The following is a 24,028-nucleotide window of genomic DNA, read 5'->3' as shown; positions in this document are numbered from 1 at the left end:
GTTCAGAATATAGGCAAGTATGAGTCATAACTATAATTCCTTGTTCATATATTTTATTTGCACGAACGCTAAAATTATACGCGCATAAATCGCCGTAAATGTCATTCACAAAAATAAATAAATGCGGAAAAGTTTATGTACTGCACCACGGTTCTTTTTATACTAGTTTTATTCACCAAAACACCCAAAGATTTTTCAATATGGCTATTAACATACGTCATAAAAGCATAGTAATACCATCTTGTTTCAAATTAAAATCAGAAATCTAATAGTTCCACTAAATAACTAAAAAGTAAAACATTAATTTCCTTAACTTGGTGCGGGGATGGGTGTCAAATATTGTGAAGAATATTCGTATAACTTATGTCACTTTACCGTTTATTGACTTTTTTTATTCAAACTTAAAAACAAAAGTTGTTTTTGTAACTAAACATTTGTTTTGCAATAACATGTTGTTGTTGGTGTTCTAAGTGCAAGACATGGCTCCATTTTGACTGCGTTGCTGAGGAAATACCTAGTGAGGCTAAACGTATCGGCGTTAAATGGTTTTGTATCAATTGTTCTGAATAATTTGTTTACTGCCTAACTATGTGTTTTCAGTTATATTCTACAGGTATCCGACGATGATCAACGAACAGACAACGAGGAGATCACTAAATCTTTGGTCACTATTCCCCACATTTTACTCTTCTATTAATTCTGCATCGTACTTCTATTAATTCTGCATCGTATTAAAGAATAAACCCTAATCTTAGAGGCTTCAAGAACAAAAAACCTTTTGTATTAATTGAAACAAATAAATTAAATTCTCGATGTTTCTATACTTACGTACGGATAGGATAAAGTAAATGGTGCGGCAGTCGAAGACTTTATTTAAATTCAAAGCATCCCATTTGAATGTACGTATTTACTGTTTATTATATTATTTTTTATTATATGTATAATTTTTGCGTTCGTGCAAATAAAATATATGAACAAGGAATTATAGTTATGACTCATACTTGTCTGTATTCTGAACCCAAGCCCCCATTTTTTTGAAGAAATTAATGTTTCATTTTGTAGCTAATACGTAGCGCTATAACATATTCGAAGATGGTGCGTGCGAAAATTCTATAAATATGTTTTTATGACGAATATTAATATTCATAATTAAAAAAAAATTAAAATTAATTATTTTTTTAATGGGAATGATATGTTAGTGACTTACACAGATGTATGCGTGAGTTATATTTTCGCGAATATTTTTAGAAAATTTAATATTCATATGATTTGAGATATTTGACTCATACTTGTCTGTATTCTGAACCCAAGCCCCCATTTTTTTGAAAAAATTAATGTTTCATTTTGTAGCTATTACGTAGCGCTATAACATATTCCAAGCTGGTGCGTGCGAAAATTCTATAAATATGTTTTTATGACGAATATTAATATTCATAATTAAAAAAAAATTAAAATTAATTATTTTTTTAATGGGAATGGTATGTTAGTGACCAACATAGATGTATGCGGAAGTTATATTTTTGCAAAAAAAATTGAAAATTTAATATTTATATGATTCAAGTTATGGTCATACTTTTTAATATTTCATACCCAAGCCCCCATTTTTTTGAAGAAAAAAATGTTTCATTTTGTAGCTATTAAGTAGCGCTACAACACATTCAAAGCTGGTGCGTGCGAAAAATTTATAAATATGTTTTTATGACGAATATTAATATTCATAATTAATATTTTTTTCGATTTTAAATTTTTGATTTCAGAATCGGTACCGCTGGGGTCTAGTTAGTACAGTGTCCAAATTTTAGGTTGGTGGCACCAGTAGAAGGTATCGAAAATGGCCGCTAGAATATCTGTATTCTAGGATCACCTTGGTACTTATGATGCTACTTTACCTACTTTTAAAAGGTACGTAAATATTCTCTCTTTAAATGTTAAAGAAACACCAAATCGTAAAGAGTAAATGCATCTAAATATTCCCCGTGTTCATGATCAATAACGGGGATAAACAAACAAAAAACGTTCAAAAACAACCTCCAACCCAAGAATCATTTTCGAAGACATGGGATAATTGAAGAATTGTGACGACGGCAAAAAAATGACGTCACGTCAGCAGTGATGCCAAACAAAGTTTAAAACAGAAAAAAAGATTTCTAAGTAGCTGGGTCGCCCGACGTTGGGTGGCCCAGCTCTAAGCGTTGGCCTGACACTGGAATATGCGTTGTTATAAATAGTACGAGGCCTCTGGGCTTGTCAATTTTATAAAAAAAATGGCTGCATTCTGATTTACCCGGCTAAATTGCAGGATCTTCCATATGCCGGTCTCGCATGTTCATATATGAACTTTGGGTCTCATTATATATCCTTAGAGATTCAGAGCTAGTCACAAGACCCAAATCAAAATAAACAAATAAATGGCTGTTGTATAAACTTTTCCTGAATCGCCAGTTGCAAACAAAAGACAAATATTTGATGTTATGCAAAATATGTGTAATATATGCAATGTTATGCAGGGTAAGAAGTGGCACACTGAATAAAGAATACCTGCTTGTTTGTACACAATATGGTTGAAATTGAGTTTGATATATTTAAACAATACAATATTATGTCATATTGAGAAGAACATTTTATTCTGTCTCAAATGCTTCATTGTCATAACTAATTGCATCTGATGTACATGTAATATCTTCTTGAGTTGCATTACTGTTTGAGGTATTTATATTTTGAGGGTTAAGGTTAGGTCTGTTTGAAGTTTTGTCATCAAAAGGTATCATGTGAAGCATTTTATAAAAGTATGAACTTGAATTAGACAACAGAGATGATGTTTTATCAAATTCCTTCACCTGTAAAGCAATAGAACAAAGCTTTATTTATGTGAAAGGAATGCAACTTTCTTATCCTCGCTTGGCAGGAAAACGACAGTGGATATACAGTTGTTCTGTTTTATACACCGCATGCCAGCTAACGAATTAACAGGAATGTGCCACTTTGTGGGTGATAGTTTTTGGGATAAGAAATTGATTTTTAATTTTTTTTTTCATATCTGACAATTTGGACAACCCTTTAGTGATGACCACTGAGTTGAAAGAATTTTTCTTAAGTGTCTTGCCCAGGGAAACATTCTCCAACAATGGTAGCAGCGACGAGCTTTAACCCAATAACGTCTGAGTTAGAGGCATGCGAACTAAGCATTTTGCCACAGCGCTATACTATACATATTCAGAAGTGTTCAAACTTGAACATTTTTTTTTAAATCATAAATATTCAAATATGTTGTATAATACAACCATTTGACTCTAAAATAATTCTATTTATGTTTTAGGACAAAATGTGCAGTTAACAGAACTACACAACAAATGTACTGTCAAGAGTAGCATGTATTGGTACTTGATAGTGTTAATATTTGGTTTTTAATGTTAAACTGCATAGTTGATTTAATGTATTTTGCTCATATTTTGCTGTTAAGATTAATTTTAGAACATTTAGGTAAATATTATTCTTCGTATGCAACTGAGTTATCCAAAATTTAATTACAATTTAGGTAGAAACAACAACAAAAACTATTGTATGATAATATCAAACTTATAGGTGCACAAAATAATTTAACAACAATAAGACAAAATTTAAAATATACGAACCTCGCCATCATTCATCACCAATATTTTATCACTAGTCATCACTGTGTTGAGTCTGTGCGCGATTGTGAGCACCGTGCAATCAGTAAAAGCTTCACGAATAGTGTCTTGCACCAAAGTATCAGTCTCACTATCAATAGCAGCAGTGGCTTCATCCAGCATAATAATTTTTGAACGACGTAGTATAGCACGGGCCATACACAGCAGTTGTCTTTCTCCCACACTGAAATTTTCACCATTTTCTACAACCTCTGTCTCCAGCTTATTTGGTAGTTCAGAAATCTAAAATTTATAAAATATCACATAAAAGTTACGAAACAAAAATAAAAATGTTTTGATTACAAGAGTAATAATATTGAAAAAAAAATGTTACAAAGTGATTTTATTCTGTTTATATGTACACACCAGTGGCTTAATATGTGTGATTGTTAGAGCTTGCCATATTTCTTCATCAGAATGTTGCTTGAATGGATCAAGATTGTATCTGATAGTACCAATAAAAAGAACAGGATCTTGAGGTATAATTGACATATTTGATCTTAATTGTTGTAAACCTATCTTTGATATGTCGAAATCATCAATTAGGATTCTACCTTTACTAAGCTCAACCAAACGAAACAAAACAACACCAAGAGACGATTTTCCTAAAAAAAATAGATTCAGTCAGATAAAAGATATATGACATACACATAATTTGACTTTTTAGCTTGAATTATCATTTTCATTTATTCCACTTTCAATAAAAGGGCAGATGTATACAGTTTGTTGAATTTTACAGTTTATAGTTTTAGCACAGTAAAAGATATATTGGAAATATAAGATTTATAACCAAAAGCCAACATTAGACTCACCTGAGCCTGTACGGCCAACAATTCCAACTTTGTCGTTTGAATTTATTTCAAAGCTAATATTGTGCAAAACTTCAGGCAATCCATCCCGGTATCGCATTGAAACGTTTTCAAATCTATAATCATCAACAGTTTATACAAAAAATTTGTTTATACATTTTAAGCATATTTTAGTTGCGTATATAACACTAAACGGTTTCCCATTTACCTACCTACACCCACAGGCTTAGAACAGGGACATGTCATCATACCTTACTAAGCCAATGAATATACAATAAATTTAATCTCTTACTTAATTTTTCCATGTTTTGGCCACATTTTTGATGTTGTTGATTCTGGTATGACACTGGTTGATTCAGAAGGGCAGTTGGTAATGTAATCTCTTACTCGCTCCACAGAAGTATACAAAGCTTGCACTTCAACCAAAAATCGAACATGAATTTGTAACAAACCTGTCAACTGTACGCCAACATACATGTAAATTGTTAAAATGAACAGCTCAGTAAATGCTGACTGGAAGATACTTAATAAACCATCAAACTTCATTACCTGAACTGCAAATGTAAGTGCCAATCCTGCAAGTGCTGGTGAAGTTGCAATTCCAAGTGCATCCGGATATGCAGCAACAATAACAGTAAGAAGAGCTACTAAAAAATTACTTAAAGCTGTGATCACCTCAAGGCGAACAGTTATCCATTGCAAAGAAAACGAATAGGCTTGCAGAGCTTTAGAGTGATCTTCAAACAGAGAAGCAAATCTGAAAGTACAAAAATCTAATACATTTTCGCACATTATGTTGGCAAACTTTAAATTTTCACTTGCAAGTACAACTATGTTATTTTACCTGTCTATAAAATCATTAGTTTTGTTATGTACATGTATAGTGCATAACCCTTGTATTGTTGCAGTCAAGTGAGAAATCCAAGGAGACCTAAAATATGTAATTTAGGCTTTCAACAGTTCAGCGTGTTTAGTGGTAATGAAAACCTTACCTGCATACATTTTCAATTCTTTTGAATTCACGAACTCCATTTCTGTAAAAATACACTAGAATCCCAAAGAATACACAAAAAATTACGATGGCAACCAGAAATTGAGGAAAAACGACAACAATAGTTCCCATGTAAAATACCAGCATCCAACTCTGTAAAGACAATTTTAATATTTGTTTCTTTGGAAGTTGAAGTATTATGATTACTGATTATGATGTTTAGTTGTATTAGTTCTATTGTGAATCCATAATTCAGTTATAGTGTGTTTTCAAAAACTACTTCACGATAAAAATTTACATGAAAGATTATATGCAAAATAACCGATTGATTTAGCAATTTATCATGACCACAAAACAAATTCACCTGTTGAATGAATCCTTGCAGAATTGCTGGAAGACGTGTATCCATTTCATCAACATCTTGTGATAATCTGTATTAGAAGGATTTACCAAATAAAGTTTGTTATATACATAATGTAAATCCATAATCATGATGCTGTTAGTTTATTTTGAACTACATTCTTCAAATGGAATCTTGTCAATACAAAAGTTTTACAACATTCTGTAGGATTTTTATTTATGAGCTTCTTAAACAATGAGGCTTTACCTGTTAAGCAAGCGACCGGTTGGGTTTCTGTCAAAGAAAACTATCGGACACTTCATGATCACTTTAAACAACTTGTTATGTAGTGTGGTGGAAGCATGTAGCATTGCTGGTGCATATGAGGCACATCGTAATATTACCAATAAAAGCGTCCCAAGGATAAATGAACCATATATAATCTAAAAACAAATAAATAAACATTACTTATTTGATCTTTGTGTTGTAATTTTTTATTGTCTACAACATATCAATGTTTGACATATCAATGACCACTGAGTTGGACTCTTTAAGAAGTGTCAATGTCAAAAAACTAATGTGCCCACAATATTGGAAAAGCGTATAAACATCATTGAATACTTGATAAAATTGTATCCTGGGGTTGGTCACTATGTTTGCATCTCGTGTAGGTGTACAAGTTTCATTATTTCCAACAGGCAAAGAACTGTTTCCACAAGCAATGACCTAATGAGAAACAAGTTGTGTTTTTATGATATCAAACTTACACATATATGAATGTATAGTATGGCTTTAAATGTTTTCACAGAGAAACGTTTCTGTGGTGTTACAAAACATTGCTGTACTGTTTGTTTATCAATTTCTTTCCACTTACCATGCCACCCTGATTAAGCCAAGCAGATAACCACCAAGTTGCAGCACTCGTACTTAACATAAATAGTCCGATGATGAGAATCACTCCAATGAATATGATGTACCTAAACATACAGAAGTTAACAGTAAGAATCCCAATGTTAAAAACACCCAAAGTCACATACCTGGGTACGGCATTATGATAATTAATAAACAATATTTACCTATAATATCAAAGTCTTTGAAGTCAAAACTTTTTTATTTTCTCGGAATTTATTAATGATTTTGGTATAATCAGTAATTTCACTTTTTTTATAAAATATCAAACCATACCCTCCACTTGCTGCAGCATGCGCCTTGTATGTTGAGAATTTAACTTGACCAAAACTCTTTTCTTCTTTCAGCACTAAAGGTTCATCGTCGATATTTGTTTTAACTTTTTCTACTTTTTCTTTTTTCATATCTTCATATTCTGTGTTTGTTTAATATAAAAATTAATTTAATATGAACAAATGACTTTAATTTCTCTTCTGCTTTACCTGTGATGGATTCTTTAGTACTCATGCTTGAATGGGAATTATTTGTATTTTCTTTGTTTTTTTCGCCACTGGCAGATTCAAACTTTCTGCAAAAATTGTTTTTTAAATTTATTGATGTTTTTGTTTTTAGTCAAATTTGTCTAAAGCTTAAATTATTTTGTGTTTTTGAACCAAACTCAACCAAACTCACTTTAACAGATTCATGTAATCCTCTTGCTTCATGAGATCGTCATGGTAACCTTGTTGGACAATTCTACCATCCTTCATAAACACAACATGGTCACAATCTTTCAAATATTGAAGTTGGTGTGTGACAAACAAAACTGTTTTGTCGCTTAAATCTTTTTTGATGCATTCAAAAAAGATGTGTCTTCCAACATGAGCATCGACAGCGGATAGAGGGTCATCAAGGAAAATAATTTCTCTTTCACTATACACAGCTCTGTTAAAAGGCAATATAGATAGAATGTAAAAATATGAAATCATGAAAAGAACAGATTCTAAAAAAACAGTTACCTTGCAAGACTAATGCGTTGTTTTTGTCCTCCAGATAAATTAATTCCTCGCTCCCCAATTTCAGTTTCATACCCTCTTGGAAAACTTTTAATATCTTGTTCAAGGCAACACGACTTTATAACTATATGCATGAAAAAATATCACCTATTTATCATTGCATGGTAAAGGGATTTCAGAAGCAATAGTAAAAAACAATGTTATATATGTTATATACACCTTGTGTCCTACTTACAACTATAGACAATAAGTTTTTTAATATACGTGAGGATTTGTACAACAAATTTAAAATAAAAAAACACTTGGTGAAAGAGTTCTTTAAAAAACCCAGATTAAGAAGTATAAATAACAAAAAAGACAGACCTCTGTTAAACTTTTCTTCCTTCCATGGCATTCCAAACAATATATTCTCACGAACTGAGGCATGAAATATCCAAGCTTGCTGAGGTACATAACACATGGATCCTTTTAAACCTATGCTTCCCATTTGAAAAGGAAGCTGGCCAAGAATTGTAGATATTAAACAAGACTTTCCACTTCCAATAGGACCACATACTCCAACTAACCTATGGCGTCAACAAAATAAAAAAACTGTTAACAAAAGGCAAGACAAAAGCTAAGTATTTTATAATCTTAAACATGGACTTTAAGGAACCAACGTTTAATAGTTTATATATAGAAGTACATATTCATACCTGTTACGCGAGTGTGTATAAATGAGAGGTGTTTATATAGTTTGTACATGCTGACTAAGTTGATAACTTGACAGTTAGTAATACTAAAAACTCGTCATATCTACCTCAACATTTAACAGATCAACCTCTGTTTAGCTTACTTTTGAATAGAATACACAAAACCTGTGTTATATTCCTTAACAAAAGGAATATTTTTGTTAAAAAGATTTGATTGAACCTGTTACCTAAAATATTCATTACAGTTACCAAATAATACTTTTTTTTAAAGTAATTTTCATAATGTCAATTACTGTTTACAAACCATCATTACATTACCTTCCTTTTTTGACGTTAAGATTTATTTTCTTGATCAAAACAACTTCTTGCTCTTTTTCCTCTTTGCTTATGTTATCTTCTTTAACTTTAATCTAAAATTTTGGTCAAAGTGTATGTATTTTTAATATATAAACAAGAAATCTTTGGGTTAATCATGTTGCGTTATGCTTAACTTTATACACCTATCGTTTAAGTAAAACTAATATGTACCTGCTTTGTTAAATTATATGGGAACACAAATTAAAATTTACCATAACTTTGACAAGCACATCTTTTAGCTCAATACTATTCTTTTCATCTTTTGTGTCAATGGAGTATTCAGGCATTTCTGTCATGCTGAGAACTTCATCAAATCTTTTAAAAGTAACTACTGACTGTTGAAAATACAAAAGTTATGTGGGGTTTATTTAACAAATAGCCAGGGCCCAGGGCTGTAGCAGAATTCTATGTGTTAGCTTCATAAAAGAGGATATGCTCACATTGTTATGAGCATATATATGTTTCAGACACTTAATGCCATTTGCTACAACACAACAGTTGTTCAGTAAAAGTTTCAAACATACAAACATGAATGAATAAATGAAACTTACCTTATCCTCGCGTGGCGGAAAACGACAGTCGTTATAACACGGGTTTAACACCTCGTGCCAGCTTTCGAGTTACCATGTATGTTACTTTGTGGGTGATTATTTTTTGGGAGGGATTTTTTCTTTTTTTTATGTATTGCTGATAATTTGGACAAACCATTAGTGACCACTGGGTTGGGGCAATTGCCGTTAAGTGTCTTGCCCAAAGACACATACGCCCACAATGGTAGCAACGACGAGCCTTGAACCCATTACCTATGGGTTATAGGCAGGGCGCACTAACCACTATGCCACAGCGCCGACATAAAAATGGTTTCTATGCCAATGCATAAAGTTGCTTATTTGCAGATATTATTATAACAGGAGTTGCTACCCTACGTAATAATAGGTTAATGACATTCAATTAACCACAATTACTTGTACTCAAATGAATTTCATTGTAGACTTACCGCAGCTGCTGAATTAATTGCTCTTGGCATAATGGCCAATATAATACGAAGTGAAAGAAAAATTGCAATGACGGTAAATGCCTAAAAGGAGTTGTAAGTTAAATCTACCCATTAACATAGATCTCACAATTTTACAACTAAGATATACACCACCACTAACCTGAGCTGCTGTTAATGAATATCCAACTAAAGTGTGAACAAGTAAAGTTAATGCTGAAGCAACAGCAGGTGCTATTGCAATTGCGGAGTTCTGTAATGATTCAATTATTCCTGTTTTTAAAAGCACGGATTGTTCTTTTTTCCTTATGCCACCTGTTAAATACAGATTTCCACTGTCTGTCATGTTTTTACAATGTAACAATAACATTAACTAAAGATGTGCAACAAAAATTAACCAGTTTGAAACTTTAAAAATTAGAATATAGCATTTAGTACATAATAAAAAAGTAAAAATTTTCTTTTTTAATTTTCCTAAAGAAATAAAATAACTCAAGTTAAAATGCTCAATCCAGTGATGCTGACATTTTGTTAACTTATAGGAGAAAACACTCATTAACAATGTTGCACACTCGTCAGCAGGTACTACAAATATGCAAAATAGTAAGAGGAAAGACAAGTGACATTCATTTCTTATTTTTAAAAGAGCCAAGGAAACATTTGAACACACCTACAACAGCCATAAAACTTTCCTCCCATGCATAAAGCTTGATTAGTTTAATGCAGTTCAATATTTCGCTTATCATTCTCACACGCTTGTCAGTAAAACAAATTGCTTTCTTCCGCAGATGGACTTCCAATTTTGCCAGCAACAGCTAGGTTAGATCAATCATTGTAAAACAGATAGCAAAACATTTCTATGGTCAAGTAAAACCGTTATTATACTGTTGACAGCAACATTAAGAAAAATAGGTTACAACGGGCTTCTTAGTGTATGTGCTATGTCACACTGGTCTGTGTAACAAACATAAATATGCCATTTTAATAATTAACAATAATTTATGAAATGGTTTTGGCAAAGAGTGTGTGAAATTAGTCATTTCAAAAATTGAGCCCAATGAGCAAAAAAATTTAGAAATGTGGTTTACTGTAGGGTAGGCCAAACCTGATATGGAACAAATGCAACATAAAATATGATTCCAACAAATATTGTCCATCCGACCACAAAGTATCCATAAATTGTTGATGCCACCAACCCTACAGGTGCGGCCACCACAAAACTACCGTAAGAAATCATCTCAAACAATCGTTGAGTGTCGTTCACCAACAAATTAATCATCTAGATAACAAGTTGTGTAAATTAAATAATATTAAAGTTGGTTTAAACCTTAAGTAAAACCTGGCCGATGCTCTTTTCCTTCAGTGTTTGAAGATTTGCTATCTTCCAGAATAATAAAGTACAAATACCACATCGACTTCGTATTGCAGACCTACAAAGCATAATTTGTCTACAATGTGTTTTATGCCATTATTATTTTATGCAATTATACATGAACTACTAAATTTAAAAGCTATTGCCCTATTAGTTCCTTAAAGTCTATTGCCCTACTGGTACTTTTGAGAAAACTTAAGATAATGAAAGAGTAATTAGTGTTATAGATTGCCCTCATTGCCAATTTTGGTCATTGTAGACTCGTTTTTTTTACAAACATAGGGTACATTTGAATTAGTTAATACTATTTTATGTAGGTCTATAAGGCATAATCTGTTGTATATTTAACTCTCAGGCATATTCTGTTGTGTATTCTACCCCCAGGCATATTCTGTTGTATTTTTATGCCCAAGAGTTCATGTTTAGTATCTACCTAACAAAATGGGCACATTTGTTAGGACTTTATTGACCAAAACTACTAACCAATAGACACATAATGAAACTACACAAACCAACCTTATAGACACACTCCATGTTGCATTGTAAAACACTGCACGCAGAATACAGCACAGTAAAAATGCAAAGCAAAGTCCAACTCCATATCCAATCCCAGCACTTGGTGATGAAATGTGTTGAACTAGTAAATTAATTATCACAGCCTGCAGAAACACAGGTCTTTATATTTTTACCTTTTTAAATTTATGTTACAGAAAACACAAAACACAAAACTTGCGAAATGTTCATTATGATTTAACTTTTCAAGAAATTGCCACTTAGGCCACATGTGTTGTGTTTTCCAATACACGTTCTTTAAAATACGCTTTGGGGAATACCCTAATGGTACAAATTTCTACCATGTCGACTTTCCATGCACGTAACCGTTTCACAATTACCAACCGTAAAGTTAGGTAAAGATCAATACTTACGGGCCCAAGAGTGTGAATAAGAATATAAAACGAAGCAAGAAGCGTACATACAATCAATCGTGCTCTCAGGAAACGAAAGAAAAACAGCTTTGCGTTCGGTTTCCCATTTTTATTCTGTTGTTCGGCATACAATCTGTACATTCTAAAACAGGCAAACAAAATGCAATAGACGGTTTTGTTTTACGATGTTACTTTGATAGATTATAGTTTGGCTTGTACAAATAAAACAAAACGACAAAAATAACGCATTTGGTCAATGGGTCCGTTTTGACGTCACTCATTTTCTATGTTGTGACACCATTGCGATATTTTGACAATTTAATCACCTTGCAGCAGATTGTAGTGGTGAATCATGGTCGGAAATGCCAGGTAAGTCGGTGAGACTTATTTTTCCCCGGGCCTTGTAGATAGATTCGCTCAACCATGAATGAGTGATTACGCTAAGAATTCCTCCACTGTCCAGAGGAGAGCGGTACTTGCTGCACAACAATTACATTATAAGTTCTATTTTCGACAATGGTAAACTAACATAAGAGAGGAGTAGTTACAAATGATGCAAGCACAGACGAAAAATACGTAGGCTACAAACAATCTATAAGCAACAACATGGTTCTTCATGTGGCTCTTGCATATGTTGGCTATGTTTTAATGTTTTATAATAACATCATATTAAAATTACCTTGGTAGTGGTCGACGTACAGGTTTCAAACACTTTATCGCTCCTCTGTATTTTGCAGGTGTATCTTTAGACTCGTATCCATCGACTTTACTAAAATAAGAATCTGAAGCTGCTCGGTCAGTCGTCATATTTTTGAACTGGTCAACTAATAAAAACTACGCTTGCAAGACACCTTACCACTGCCGCGGGGTATCCTATAAGATACGCACGGTTTTTCTTGAATGTCAGTGTGCTTAAAAAACAAATATTTGTTATAGTCTTATGTTACTAAACACCATAATTTGTTCGAAAAGTTGAATTTGAACCACCTGTAATTAGGTAAAAATAGAAAAAAACGCTAACCAAAAACAATGCCTAAATGACTGAGCTAAAAGAGGCAACCAAATGAATACATCAATGATTTCCGCTTGACGTTTTCCAACTTTCTTCAAATAGAAACGACTGTAACGTTCTAATAATTTTAAACCCTCTACTGACGAAGCAGCAAAAAATGTCCCTTACGATTGCTGTATAAAAACTGGTAAAGGTAGTATTTATAAATGATGTTTGCAATATACGCATAATTTAGGGTTACATGACACATACGTAACATTTTTTGTTGTAGAAATATAGTGTCCAAAAGGTGAAAGTAGGGTGGGCTACGTAATGATACTTTTTAAAATCTCCTTTACCAGTTTCATTTTATGATGGACGAATACAAACGTTAATATTTGATAGTGTTCTCACGGTCCAACGAAGTGCGCGGCAAAGGGGATACTGGTATAAAGTATTTAAAATCGGTGTAAAACAAATGCTATAAATGTTCAACGACCCGAAAAAGCAGATAATGATAAAATGCTCATTTTAAATGCTTGATAAATTATATTAAAACTGCCATAATTTTGTAGTTTACGAGTATAAATTATCAATTCGTTATAGTATATAATAAAATATACTAAAGTATTTCGTTAGATTTTGTCTTATAAAAATAAACAATAAAATATGTATACACAAGCAAAATGGTTAAGGGTCAATGGGGATTAAACTGGGAATACAAAAGGCTTAAATACCGTGTATAGTTTTATAGTATAGAGTGGGGTAAAACGGGTCCCAAAAAGCACATATTACCAAATATTTTCAAACTTTAAATATATTATTTTGTATCATACCTCAAATTATCCCATTTTACCCCACGTTGTAGCTTTTGAGGTACTAATTGAATGAATGAAGGCAACTCTTACTTTATTCCCGCGTGGCAGGAAAACGACAGACGGGTTTAACATCGTGTGTCAGCTTAGGAGTTACCGTGTAAGTAATGGTAACTTACTTAGAAGTTTTTACTTACTTACGATTTAACATTACTTACTCTGTTAGGTTTTTTGGGGGGAATTCTTTTTATTTTTTTGATAATTTGGACAACGTACTAGTGACCAATGGATTGAAGCAAATGCCGTTAAGTGTTTTGGCGAAGGACACATACGCCCACAATAATGGTAGCAGCGTCGAGCATTGAACCAATTACCTCTAGGTTACGGGCAGGGGCGCCAACCACTATGCCACGGCGCCGCACATAATTGCCAAACTTTAAAACGTTTGTTTTTAATTAATAATTTTTATATTATGTTTAACTCAAATAACATCTCTAGCAAGTTTACATTCTTCTTTATGGAAAACAACAAATCTTTTTGCAAATGTTTATTTAACTTTTAAATATTTTAAATTTACGTTTATTATTGGTTCGTATTAATCGTAGAGGTGGTGTTGGCTTTATCGCTTATTGTTCTTGCATAAGAGCTTCGATGGCTTCGGCTTCCAATGCGTCTTCTGCAGATTTAATTAAGAAATTATATATGATGCTTAACGATAAATATATATTTTGATTATAAATTAGTTGACCTACCCAACATCTCGGCTTGGCTTGTTGGTTGTTGGTTCCATCTCTTTCTGCGCCACAAACTGCGAAGGGCATGTTATTTGAAGAAAAAAGAGGAGGGATTTAACAGCAAAAAATAGATGTTAAATGTTTTGTATAAAAGTGTATAAAACAGAATATTCGTGTTATAATGAAACGCGAAGATAAAGCAAGTTATATTCATTCAATGTAAAAGTATTGCAGCGCGTTTTGAGACTTGCAAGTCCTGGAAGAATTAACTGTAGTCTAAACAACATAAAGCATGAATCTTCTTGGAAGGCCTATTGCTTTGCTGTGATTGGCTGAGTCGGTAAAACCATTCTAGTCCTGTTAATCTGCAGCGTATGTTTTTCGGCAGGTAGTGGTGAAACGACATTTTATGCACACCCGCATGCGAACCGCCTATAATGTGATTTGATTAAAGTGCTCAGCTTCGTAGTTGCACCATTGTTGTATATTATGCTTTATTACTATATTGAATGACATTAATAAAAATCAGTAAAATTTAACTTCACATGTTTTAGCTTTCCGTGAACACGCACATTTAAAAAGGCAACGTTATGTAGTTTACTAATATATATCACTAGAGAAGGGTTAACTGTCAGTAGCCATAAAGAAATATCCTCCAAATTATCATCCATGAAGTTACATACACGTGGTTACTCGTTACTGGATGTAAAACAGACCACCTGCGTTATCACGAATCTCGTTGCCCCGTCACGCCAGGATAAAACCACCAGCTACATGCATTCAATCTAAATGTATAGCAGCGCGTGTTTATTTCTTCCTGGAAGAATTAACTGTAAAGTCCTGGGAGAATTAACTGTAAACAACGTAAAGCATAAAACTTCTTGGAAAACCTAATGCGTTGCTGTGATTGGCTAAATCGGTAAATGAATTATAGTCCCGTTCATCTATATAGCATATGTTTTTCAGCAGTGGTAAAACGACGTTTTATGCACAACGTTCGCTGTGGTTTTCGGGGAGATAAATAAAAATAATGTTATATGTTTTATTGTAGGGTAGGGGAAAATGGGACACTTTTTTTTTGTATTTTCTCGCTCCACTTGGTAGTAAACCAAGAACATTAAAAAAAAATAAAACCGTATTATCACGACTCCCATAGACCGTTGTTAATTGTTTAAAGAGAAGAGCGGTTGAGGAAATGGACATTTGTGCTTCGTAGTAATTCGAAAAAAAAGAGAACCCTCGGTCCAGTATTAAAAAAGGGAACAGATGGCAGGAAATAACTGCTTGATTTACGTTTGTTTAATGTAACTCGAAATGGGTATAAAAGTTTAAAATGCTGATCAGAATTCATTCAGTTATATCATAACAACCAAGATGAAATCTGTAGTTGCCGTCATCCTCGTGATCTGCTTCGCTGTATCTGCCGATGCTGCTGCAAGAGCTCTTGTAAGAGCCGGCGCCAAAATCGTCGATGCTGCTTTGCCCATTGTTGGCAAGTTGGGCCCACATGTCCGTACCGGTGACTACGTCCACAACAACCCAGACTGGAGTTTGTGGCGCAGAAAGAGATGGAACCAACAACCAACAAGCCAAGCCGAGATGTTGGGTAGGTCAACTAATTTATAATCAATATACATATTAAGCGTTAAGCATCATATATAATTTCTTAATTACATCTGCAGAAGACGCATTGGAAGCCGAAGCCATCGAAGCTCTTATGCAAGAACAATAAGCGATAAGGAAACACCTCCTCTACGATTAATCGGGATGAATAACCAAATACTCGTTCATTTTAATTGATTAAAAGTTAAATACACGCTTGCAAAACATATTTTGTTTTTTTTTATAAAAAAAAAGAATGTAAACCTGCTACAGATGCTATATTTGAGTTACCTATATTATAATCTATTGAGATAAAAGCAAACCTTTTAAATTTGGGAATTAAAACCTTTAAGACTGCAATATGGGGCAGAATGGGACAAATAATTTTATAGAAAAAGTATTGTATAATTTGTAGTAAATCTACAAAAATTTTAACCGACTAAGCAAGATTCTTTGCCACTTCAACATTAAACACAATAGGGGGTTAATCTTTATACGGGTATCCATTTAAAGAAAGACGATAAACAATGTTACAGTATTGTTGACATCTTTCTCACGGTCCAAAAAAATGTGCGGCAATGACAATTAACATATAGTAGTGTAGAGGGGAATGGGGCAAGTTGTCCTTTTTTAAAAGACCTTTTTTAAAATTTTCTTTTCACTCATTTGTCCATTTAATGATAAACCGAAAAGTAATGTTACACAAATATTAGACAGTATTATCACGACCTTATAAAACGAGCGTAAAAATATGCGATTTAGTAAACTGCTAATTTTAAATGCTCGTTAACTTATAGTAGGCTAAAATCGAAAAAATTTTGCAATTTGCGAGTGTGAACGATTAAACTAGTTTCATAGGTTCATAAAATACACTTGAATTTTTCGTACAGTTTAATTTGGTCTCATAAAACCAGTTTTAGTTTTGTTACGTAAAGTGCTTAGAGGTTAACAAGCGCGAGACGTATCAATTCAACACAAAAGCCAAACACAAAATGGAAGTAAATTGGGAAACAACACACAAGAACGCCACAGCAAACCACACACAACAACCAAAACCGTTCAACGCTAAACGAAACAATACGTTACAGTTTTGAAAAATTGATATATGAACATGAGGAAAATAGACAGGGATCATGAATTTATGACAAATAAAAAAAAATTCGTTGGATTTTGTCTTATAAAACTAAACTCTAAAATATGTATAGGCCTACATAGGCAAAATGGTTAGGGGTCAATGGGATTAAATTAGGAATACAAAAGACATAAAATACCGCTCATTGTTTGTAGAGTGGGGTAAGACGGGACCCTAAAGCACATATTGCCCAATATTTTCTAACTTTCAATATATCATTTTGTGTAATACCACAAAGGACTATCATACTTTAATTATTTGATAACACACGTAGCAAAGAAACTAGCTAAGTGTGTTGTAATTTTCGTTAAATACAAATTACAAAATTCCCATTTTACCCCACATTGTAGTTTTTTAGGTGTTGATTGCCAAACTTTAAAAAGTTTGTTTTTAATCAATAATTTTTATATCATGTTTAACTCAAATAACACCTGTAGCAAGTTTACATTCTTCTTTATGAAAAACAACAAATCTTTTTGCAAGTGTTTATTTAACTTTTAAATATTTTAAATTTACGTTTATTATTGGTTCGGATTAATCGTAGAGGTGGTGTTGGCCTATTGCTTATTGTTCTTGCATAAGAGCTTCGATGGCTTCGGCTTCCAATGCGTCTTCTGCAGATGTAATTAAGAAATTATATATGATGCTTAACGATAAATATATATATTGATTATAAATTAGTTGACTTACCCAACATCTCGGCTTGGCTTGTTGGTTGTTGGTTCCATCTCTTTCTGCGCCACAAACTCCAGTCTGGGTTGTTGTGGACGTAGTCACCAGTACGGACATGTGGGCCCAACTTGCCAACAATAGGCAAAGCAGCATCGACGATTTTGGCGCCGGCTCTTACAAGAGCTCTTGCAGCAGCATCGGCAGATACAGCGAAGCAGATTACGAGGATGACGGCAACTACAGATTTCATCTTGGTTTGGTTATGATATAACTGAATAAATTTTGATCCGCATTTTAAACTTTTATACCCATTGTCTTTAAAGTAAAATATCTTATAGTATCAATGAAACTTGTAGTTAATATCTTCATTTTACCGCGACAAAACAAACAAAATAAGAAATTTTAACATGATTTGTTTATTTTTTTTCTGCATTCAACGTCGCATAAGTAGGCTAGACTTAAATCAAATCACATTATAGGCGGTTGCATGGTGTGCATAAAATGTCTTTTCGCAACTGCCAAAAAACATATGCTATGAACAAGACTATAATGCTTTTACCAATATATCGAATCACAGCAAAGCAGTAGGTTTTCCAAGAAGATTTATGCTTTATGTTGTTTAGACAACAGTTAATTCTTCCAGGACTTGCAAGATTTAAACGCGCTGCTATACGTTTACATTAAATAAATGTAGCTGATGGTTTTATCCTGGCGTGACGGGGCAACGAGAGTCGTGATAACACAAATGTTCTGTATCATCTTCTGTCGTCTAACGAATTAGCCTACCACCTATATGTAACTTTACAGATGATTGTTTCGTTTTTTTTTCTTAAGACTTTGACTCTGCTTTTGTATTTATTTTTATGTGTGGCAATTTAGGTTAACCCTTCTCCAGTGCTATATTAGTGTACTATAAGTATAAAGTTGAGATTTTAAACGTATGTGACTTTTTTAGCTAGGATTTTGTTAATATGTTGATAATTTATACAAGCCAATATAGGCACCACTGGTCTGGCGGTAGTATTACTATATCCCCTTTCTATCTAGTTGACACTAAAACTTATAATCTACGTGCACGTTCGTTTGTGGCATGCGCGCTCTCTCTCTTTCTCTCTCTCTCTCTCTCTCTCTCTATTTGCTTTTTCTCATTATCATCTCTCGTTGTGCTGAAGATGTAACGTGAAGTTTGGAATTGCACCTTGTTGCTTTACCCTTTCTGGTTTTGTTTTTGATACCGGACTGGAACAACAGTTACGATGGAAAGTACATTTGAAAAGAAAAAACACATTCGTTTTTTCACACGAATATTGCAAATTCTGCCTAGCAGATATTCTTTGTTGGATACTAGCAGGTCAGAATTTATTTCTAACAGTATAATAATTAAACTGTCATAATTTCATACTAAAATGTATTTAACTATTTAGTGAAAGAACATATTTAAATTTGGTATCTAAATTATGGTGTAAATATTTCAATGATGTTTTTTTAGATTGACTGTGGCATTTTTTGCATTGTCTGGCTTGGATGTCCTTGGTGCATTAGATGCTTTAACAGACACAACTAAACAAGAAATTGTTGAGTGGGTTTATACCTTGCAAGTTGTGGGAAATAAAGCAAGTAAGCAATATATTGTAAAGTAATTATTGGCAATCTTTTAGCTGGTATTAAAAATTAACTTTGAAAATGGGGTATAACTGCCGCATTACAAGTAACATATCTCAATTGTGGAGTAATAAATCATTCCATTAACTTTATGTAATTTTATTAATTCCTTTATGTTTTTTACTTTTATGTAAGTCAGGCAAATTACGGTGACAAAGCATGCTTTTTTGCGCATTAATGTAACAACATGTACAATCTATAATAAAATGTTATTATTTTTTGCCAGAAACCAACTTATGCAAATGTGGTTTTCGTGGTTCAACAAGTAATGGAGTTTCCACAAAGCAATATACAAAGGTGGATACTATAATGTATTTAATATAACACTGATCTTTACATTATGTTGCTGATTAATAAACTAATTTAAAAATTATAATTAATTAATATTGATATACATTACTGATGCAAAACCAACCTTTTTTAATCTCAGCAATAAACTAGCAGCTTGAGTATTATTGTTAACAAAGGCAAATTTGTGGTTTAGTCTTTTGTGTCTGATGCATAGAGATTTAAATAAAAAAAAATTAACAAGGATTTTAAACTGTGTCTTACCCTGTGTGTTTTCAAGTTGGTAAAATTAATTTTCATATGTTTTTTTAAACTGTTGTCAATAATTAAAAGGTATGTACTAATTCAAGGTGTCTAAAACCCGTCATTTGTATTTTGTTTTAGGAAATATTAGGCAGTATGTGTCTAAGTGTCCTGTTTCCCCACTCTACCATATGAATAAAATTGTTGTTATCGCAGACCATGGAGACATGTAATGAACATGATTGTAGTCACATAGCAATGACATACACAGGTCTTGCATGTTTGCTTATTCTTGGTGATGATTTGCGCAGAGTGAACAAACATGCTTGTTTGGAGGGAGTACGAGCTTTGCAATTGCCTGATGGGAGGTGCGGCGTATTTTCATTTATTGTTACCTCATGTATTGTGCATTGTATGGATTACATTTTCATTATTTTGATGTACATGTATGACCATTATTTATAGATGGTTAGATAATTTTACAAGTTCTTACATAGTTGTTCACTGTAAGCCTGTAACTTTTTGTAATGATATTATATATATGTGAATTTGTTATTTAAGCATATCTATTAACACACCAATTTTAATTTTTCGTTGGTATGCCCCTTTTAACCAAGCAATCTTAGGTTATGAGGTGTGCGATGTAATGCTGTATCTTACTTAAAGGACCAACAGAAAATCAAAATTTGTTATTTGTGTATGGATAGAAATGCTCAAATGTGATAAAGGTACCACCAAAGTTTCAAAAAAACGAAACAGTCCTAATACAAATCTCAATCCATGCAAATTTTCATTTTCTCTCTGCTGCACATTGTTGTTCTTCCCATTTTAACAATCATCATATATTTAGTTTCAAATCCACATACGATGGCAGTGAAAATGATATGAGATTTATCTACTGTGCATGCTGTGTATGTGCAATGCTTAACGATTTCAGTCCTATCAACCAAGAAACTGCCACCAAATTTATCATGAAAAGTTTGGTAAGTTCTTAGAAGGCATAACATAACAGGATATGTATTTTATTGAACAGAAAAGCATATGTTTATACACTCCCATAGTCTTATACTTTAAAAACTGCTTTTTAGCTAAATGATTTGCAATAATGGTATAGGTATTATACACAACTTATTTTGTATGTTGAACATGGAAAATACTGTATGGAAAATAAAAGTTGGTTGTTTATAGTTTTGGTAAAACGAAAATAGCCATATTACATCACATGTTTTGTAACAGCGTACAATTCTGTTTAGTGTTATGACGGAGCATTCGGGCAAGGTCCTGGTCATGAAAGTCATGGTGGTTCAACTTTTTGTGCGTGTGCTTCATTACAACTTATGGGGAAACTTGATACTGCTCTTACTTTAAAACAAATGAAAAGGTTTCTATAACAAAACTTTATAAGAATACATTTGTAAGATTACCAATCAGAAACCTAAATTTGTGATCTATTATATTTTTATTAATACATGCCTGATATCTTATTTAAATTGATCATAAAAACTTCCTAAACTTATAATGTTCCAGTACATTAATATCCTCTGATTATGTTTACAGCATATCATTTTATTTATAATTCATTACATAAATGAAAACTTCCCTTTTTCGATTACTGTATATTTTAAAAAGACAGCATTTAAGAATAAAGCATTAATCATAGGGATGCACATTACAGAATAATTAGGTATTCCAGGATATCCTAGAATACTTTATTTCGAATCTAGAATTTCGAATCTTTTTATATTTATAGAAAAAAATAGTTTTACCCGCATAAGTCAGTTTATTAACTCTTTAATAGTAGCCTTGTTGGATCATGAGCTGTAAAGAACTGTAAAGCTGTCATTAAAAATTGTACTATTGGGTAGTTTTTACATCACGAAACGTATAGCAGGCTATGAAAAGACGTTGGGAACGTTTACTCTCGAAAGTCCCACAAACACAAAAATATTTTTTTTCAAAATTAATAAATTTTAAAAATTGTTCTTGTAGTTTATGAGATGACGTCATTAAACAGAATACCGAATCCTGTAATTAGATTAGAATACAATAGAATTCGAATCTCACAGATTCGAAATTCTGTAATGTGCATCCCCAATTAATCATAACACATTATTAAGGAATAGACTAAATGAATTTAAAAAGTGGATACTACACTTAGTAGACAATTAAGTTACATTAGACCGTTTCAATTAAAATACTAAATGGTAATAAAAAGTTATTATAGCAATTTTATAAATCATGATCAATTAGTCTTGTTGCACATCTAAGCATGTTTCATATCTGTTTCCACATAGTTTCTAAATCTTGATTTTATGAACATTTTTTAAAATAAAGCATTTTTTACAGTTGTGACTTCTACTTTCAGGTTACAGTTCTGGTGTATAAATCGTCAGTGTCGTGGTTTTAATGGCCGACCACATAAAGATGATGATACTTGTTATTCATTCTGGGTTGGTGGGAGTTTAAAAGTAAGCATATTATATAATACACATAATAATAAAAATAATGCTTAAATTCTGTTGTAGATCCTTAATATATTTGACTTGGTGGATTTTAAAGAAAATGAGGATTTTGTTTTGTCGACCCAGGATATTATAGTCGGTGGTTTTGCTAAATGGCCACAAGTTCACCCAGGTACTGTATTAATAAACATCGTTCTAAATATAGATATAGTGGGGTGGGGAAAGATGGGACATCTTGTATTCTATTTTCAGATTCCATTTCGTTGTAAACAAGGCAAATTCAAAGAAATATAAAACTGTATACTCACGACTCCCTTTAACTGTTGTTAATTGTTTAAAACACGATTTAAAACTTCAGTATGTTATGTGCTAAAGGTGTTCCGTCTTTCCTATCCTACTATTTGACAGTTATTCTTAAACTTGTGTTGTTTTTAAATAGATTAGTGGTTAGCAAGCAAGTACCAACCCTTAAAAATGTATCCTTTTTTCCATGTGCAAACATTATTAAATCACATTTCATCCCATGCGACAAACTAATAGATAAAACATGCTTGTACATAAGAATAACTGCGTTCTAGTACTGCACGGTAAGATGGTTATAGTTGGCACATAATATCCCAAATTTCAATCTGTTTTACCGTTCTTAACAGTTAACAACGCTCAATTAGAGTTGTGAAGGTATGGTTTTAGAATTGTGTAGATATTCTTTGTTTTTTTATTTTTAGACTAAATCTGATGAAAAAAATGGGGAATGAAAGCATTGTACATCTCACCCACCCTACTATATATTAGATCACCATTTATGATATGAAACCTGATTTAACTAACAATCCCTCATTCACTTCACCAGATGCACTACATAGTTACATGGGGGTTTGTGGACTTTCATTGATGGGATTGCACGATTTACAACCGATTGACCCGACGTTAAATATCACCAAACGTGCCAAGCAACATATGTTATCCCTGCACCAGCAGTGGGTAGTCGCTCGCAAACATAAGGAAGAAGCCAACAGAGTTCGAACTCGTAGCGGTGGCTCTACATTAGACCGAACTCACACGCCGACTGTTGTGCTTGCTTTTGCTATTGGTCTTGGAGCTGTTGTCATTCCTTGGGTTTATAAAGCTTACTTCTCCAACCCTTGAATCATATACCTTTTAACGTTCTCCCTTTTATATACATTTTCCATCATCGTAATCAATAGAAGAAGATGCACGTTTTATTGTTTTACTTTCATCCTGCTAAAGTTTTCTTTACTAAGAAATCAAGGATGAGGAATTACATTATAATGTGCTTGTGTATGTGCATGTCGCTTTCAACTTCTTATCATTATTATTCAAAATAGATTATATTTGTGGAACAGACTTGACTTT

The 24,028-nt window shown here is 32.8% G+C and overlaps 4 protein-coding genes and 1 long non-coding RNA gene across 5 annotated transcripts; 2 read left to right on the top strand and 3 right to left on the bottom strand.

The window, feature by feature from the left end:
- Nucleotides 1-31: 31 nt before the first annotated feature.
- Nucleotides 32-12,950, bottom strand: LOC149736328 (ATP-binding cassette sub-family C member 5-like). Its single transcript, XM_089876630.1, has 28 exons — nucleotides 12,733-12,950; nucleotides 12,380-12,532; nucleotides 12,054-12,195; nucleotides 11,644-11,786; nucleotides 11,095-11,185; nucleotides 10,861-11,034; nucleotides 10,426-10,570; nucleotides 9,919-10,070; nucleotides 9,759-9,839; nucleotides 8,974-9,096; nucleotides 8,723-8,814; nucleotides 8,076-8,278; nucleotides 7,716-7,836; nucleotides 7,390-7,641; nucleotides 7,200-7,285; nucleotides 6,994-7,132; nucleotides 6,683-6,785; nucleotides 6,430-6,534; nucleotides 6,076-6,251; nucleotides 5,833-5,899; nucleotides 5,470-5,621; nucleotides 5,322-5,408; nucleotides 5,027-5,234; nucleotides 4,770-4,936; nucleotides 4,481-4,593; nucleotides 4,035-4,273; nucleotides 3,633-3,911; nucleotides 32-2,837 (listed from the first exon to the last, which is right to left on the bottom strand). Exons 1-28 carry the CDS (start codon nucleotides 12,858-12,860, stop codon nucleotides 2,622-2,624), a joined length of 4,137 nt encoding a protein of 1,378 aa, XP_089732756.1. The 5' UTR covers nucleotides 12,861-12,950; the 3' UTR covers nucleotides 32-2,621.
- Nucleotides 12,951-14,391: 1,441 nt separating this feature from the next.
- LOC149736327 (uncharacterized) lies at nucleotides 14,392-15,450 on the bottom strand. The gene is made up of 2 exons (XR_016384903.1): nucleotides 14,612-15,450; nucleotides 14,392-14,535 (listed from the first exon to the last, which is right to left on the bottom strand). It is a non-coding gene; the product is annotated as an uncharacterized LOC149736327 (long non-coding RNA).
- A 466-nt stretch (nucleotides 15,451-15,916) lies between these two features.
- LOC149736326 (uncharacterized) lies at nucleotides 15,917-16,422 on the top strand. Its single transcript, XM_089876668.1, has 2 exons — nucleotides 15,917-16,199; nucleotides 16,276-16,422. Exons 1-2 carry the CDS (start codon nucleotides 15,968-15,970, stop codon nucleotides 16,323-16,325), a joined length of 282 nt encoding a protein of 93 aa, XP_089732794.1. The 5' UTR covers nucleotides 15,917-15,967; the 3' UTR covers nucleotides 16,326-16,422.
- Nucleotides 16,423-17,798: 1,376 nt separating this feature from the next.
- LOC149736325 (uncharacterized) lies at nucleotides 17,799-18,297 on the bottom strand. Its single transcript, XM_089876667.1, has 2 exons — nucleotides 18,018-18,297; nucleotides 17,799-17,941 (listed from the first exon to the last, which is right to left on the bottom strand). The coding sequence occupies exons 1-2, from the start codon at nucleotides 18,247-18,249 to the stop codon at nucleotides 17,892-17,894; spliced, it is 282 nt and encodes a 93-aa protein (XP_089732793.1). The 5' UTR covers nucleotides 18,250-18,297; the 3' UTR covers nucleotides 17,799-17,891.
- Nucleotides 18,298-19,127: 830 nt separating this feature from the next.
- On the top strand, nucleotides 19,128-24,019 carry LOC149736324 (geranylgeranyl transferase type-1 subunit beta-like). The gene is made up of 9 exons (XM_089876644.1): nucleotides 19,128-19,350; nucleotides 19,489-19,616; nucleotides 19,888-19,958; nucleotides 20,409-20,560; nucleotides 21,043-21,175; nucleotides 21,446-21,573; nucleotides 22,558-22,660; nucleotides 22,718-22,826; nucleotides 23,505-24,019. The coding sequence occupies exons 1-9, from the start codon at nucleotides 19,256-19,258 to the stop codon at nucleotides 23,798-23,800; spliced, it is 1,215 nt and encodes a 404-aa protein (XP_089732770.1). The 5' UTR covers nucleotides 19,128-19,255; the 3' UTR covers nucleotides 23,801-24,019.
- Nucleotides 24,020-24,028: the final 9 nt, after the last annotated feature.

Source organism: Ciona robusta, chromosome 4 (genome assembly GCF_009617815.1).
Source record: "Ciona robusta chromosome 4, ASM961781v2".
Taxonomy (NCBI): Eukaryota; Metazoa; Chordata; class Ascidiacea; order Phlebobranchia; family Cionidae; genus Ciona; species Ciona robusta.
Note: the sequence above shows the minus strand (reverse complement) of the source record. Positions and strands in the feature narration are given on the sequence as shown.

Excerpts from the sequence above, each read along its gene's own strand:
- LOC149736324 (XM_089876644.1), top strand. The coding sequence starts at position 19,256 with ATGGAAAGTACATTTGAAAAGAAAAAACACATTCGTTTTTTCACACGA. Across the intron at positions 20,561-21,042 it reads TTGCAATTGCCTGATGGGAG|TTTCAAATCCACATACGATG; the intron begins GTGCGGCGTATT and ends TCATATATTTAG. Across the intron at positions 21,574-22,557 it reads ACTTTAAAACAAATGAAAAG|GTTACAGTTCTGGTGTATAA; the intron begins GTTTCTATAACA and ends TTCTACTTTCAG.
- LOC149736328 (XM_089876630.1), bottom strand. The coding sequence starts at position 12,860 with ATGACGACTGACCGAGCAGCTTCAGATTCTTATTTTAGTAAAGTCGAT. Across the intron at positions 5,235-5,321 it reads ACTAATGATTTTATAGACAG|ATTTGCTTCTCTGTTTGAAG; the intron begins GTAAAATAACAT and ends TTGTACTTTCAG. Across the intron at positions 4,274-4,480 it reads TGTTGGCCGTACAGGCTCAG|GAAAATCGTCTCTTGGTGTT; the intron begins GTGAGTCTAATG and ends TATTTTTTTTAG.
- LOC149736325 (XM_089876667.1), bottom strand. The coding sequence starts at position 18,249 with ATGAAATCTGTAGTTGCCGTCATCCTCGTAATCTGCTTCGCTGTATCT. Across the intron at positions 17,942-18,017 it reads AAGCCAAGCCGAGATGTTGG|AAGACGCATTGGAAGCCGAA; the intron begins GTAAGTCAACTA and ends TTACATCTGCAG.
- LOC149736326 (XM_089876668.1), top strand. The coding sequence starts at position 15,968 with ATGAAATCTGTAGTTGCCGTCATCCTCGTGATCTGCTTCGCTGTATCT. Across the intron at positions 16,200-16,275 it reads AAGCCAAGCCGAGATGTTGG|AAGACGCATTGGAAGCCGAA; the intron begins GTAGGTCAACTA and ends TTACATCTGCAG.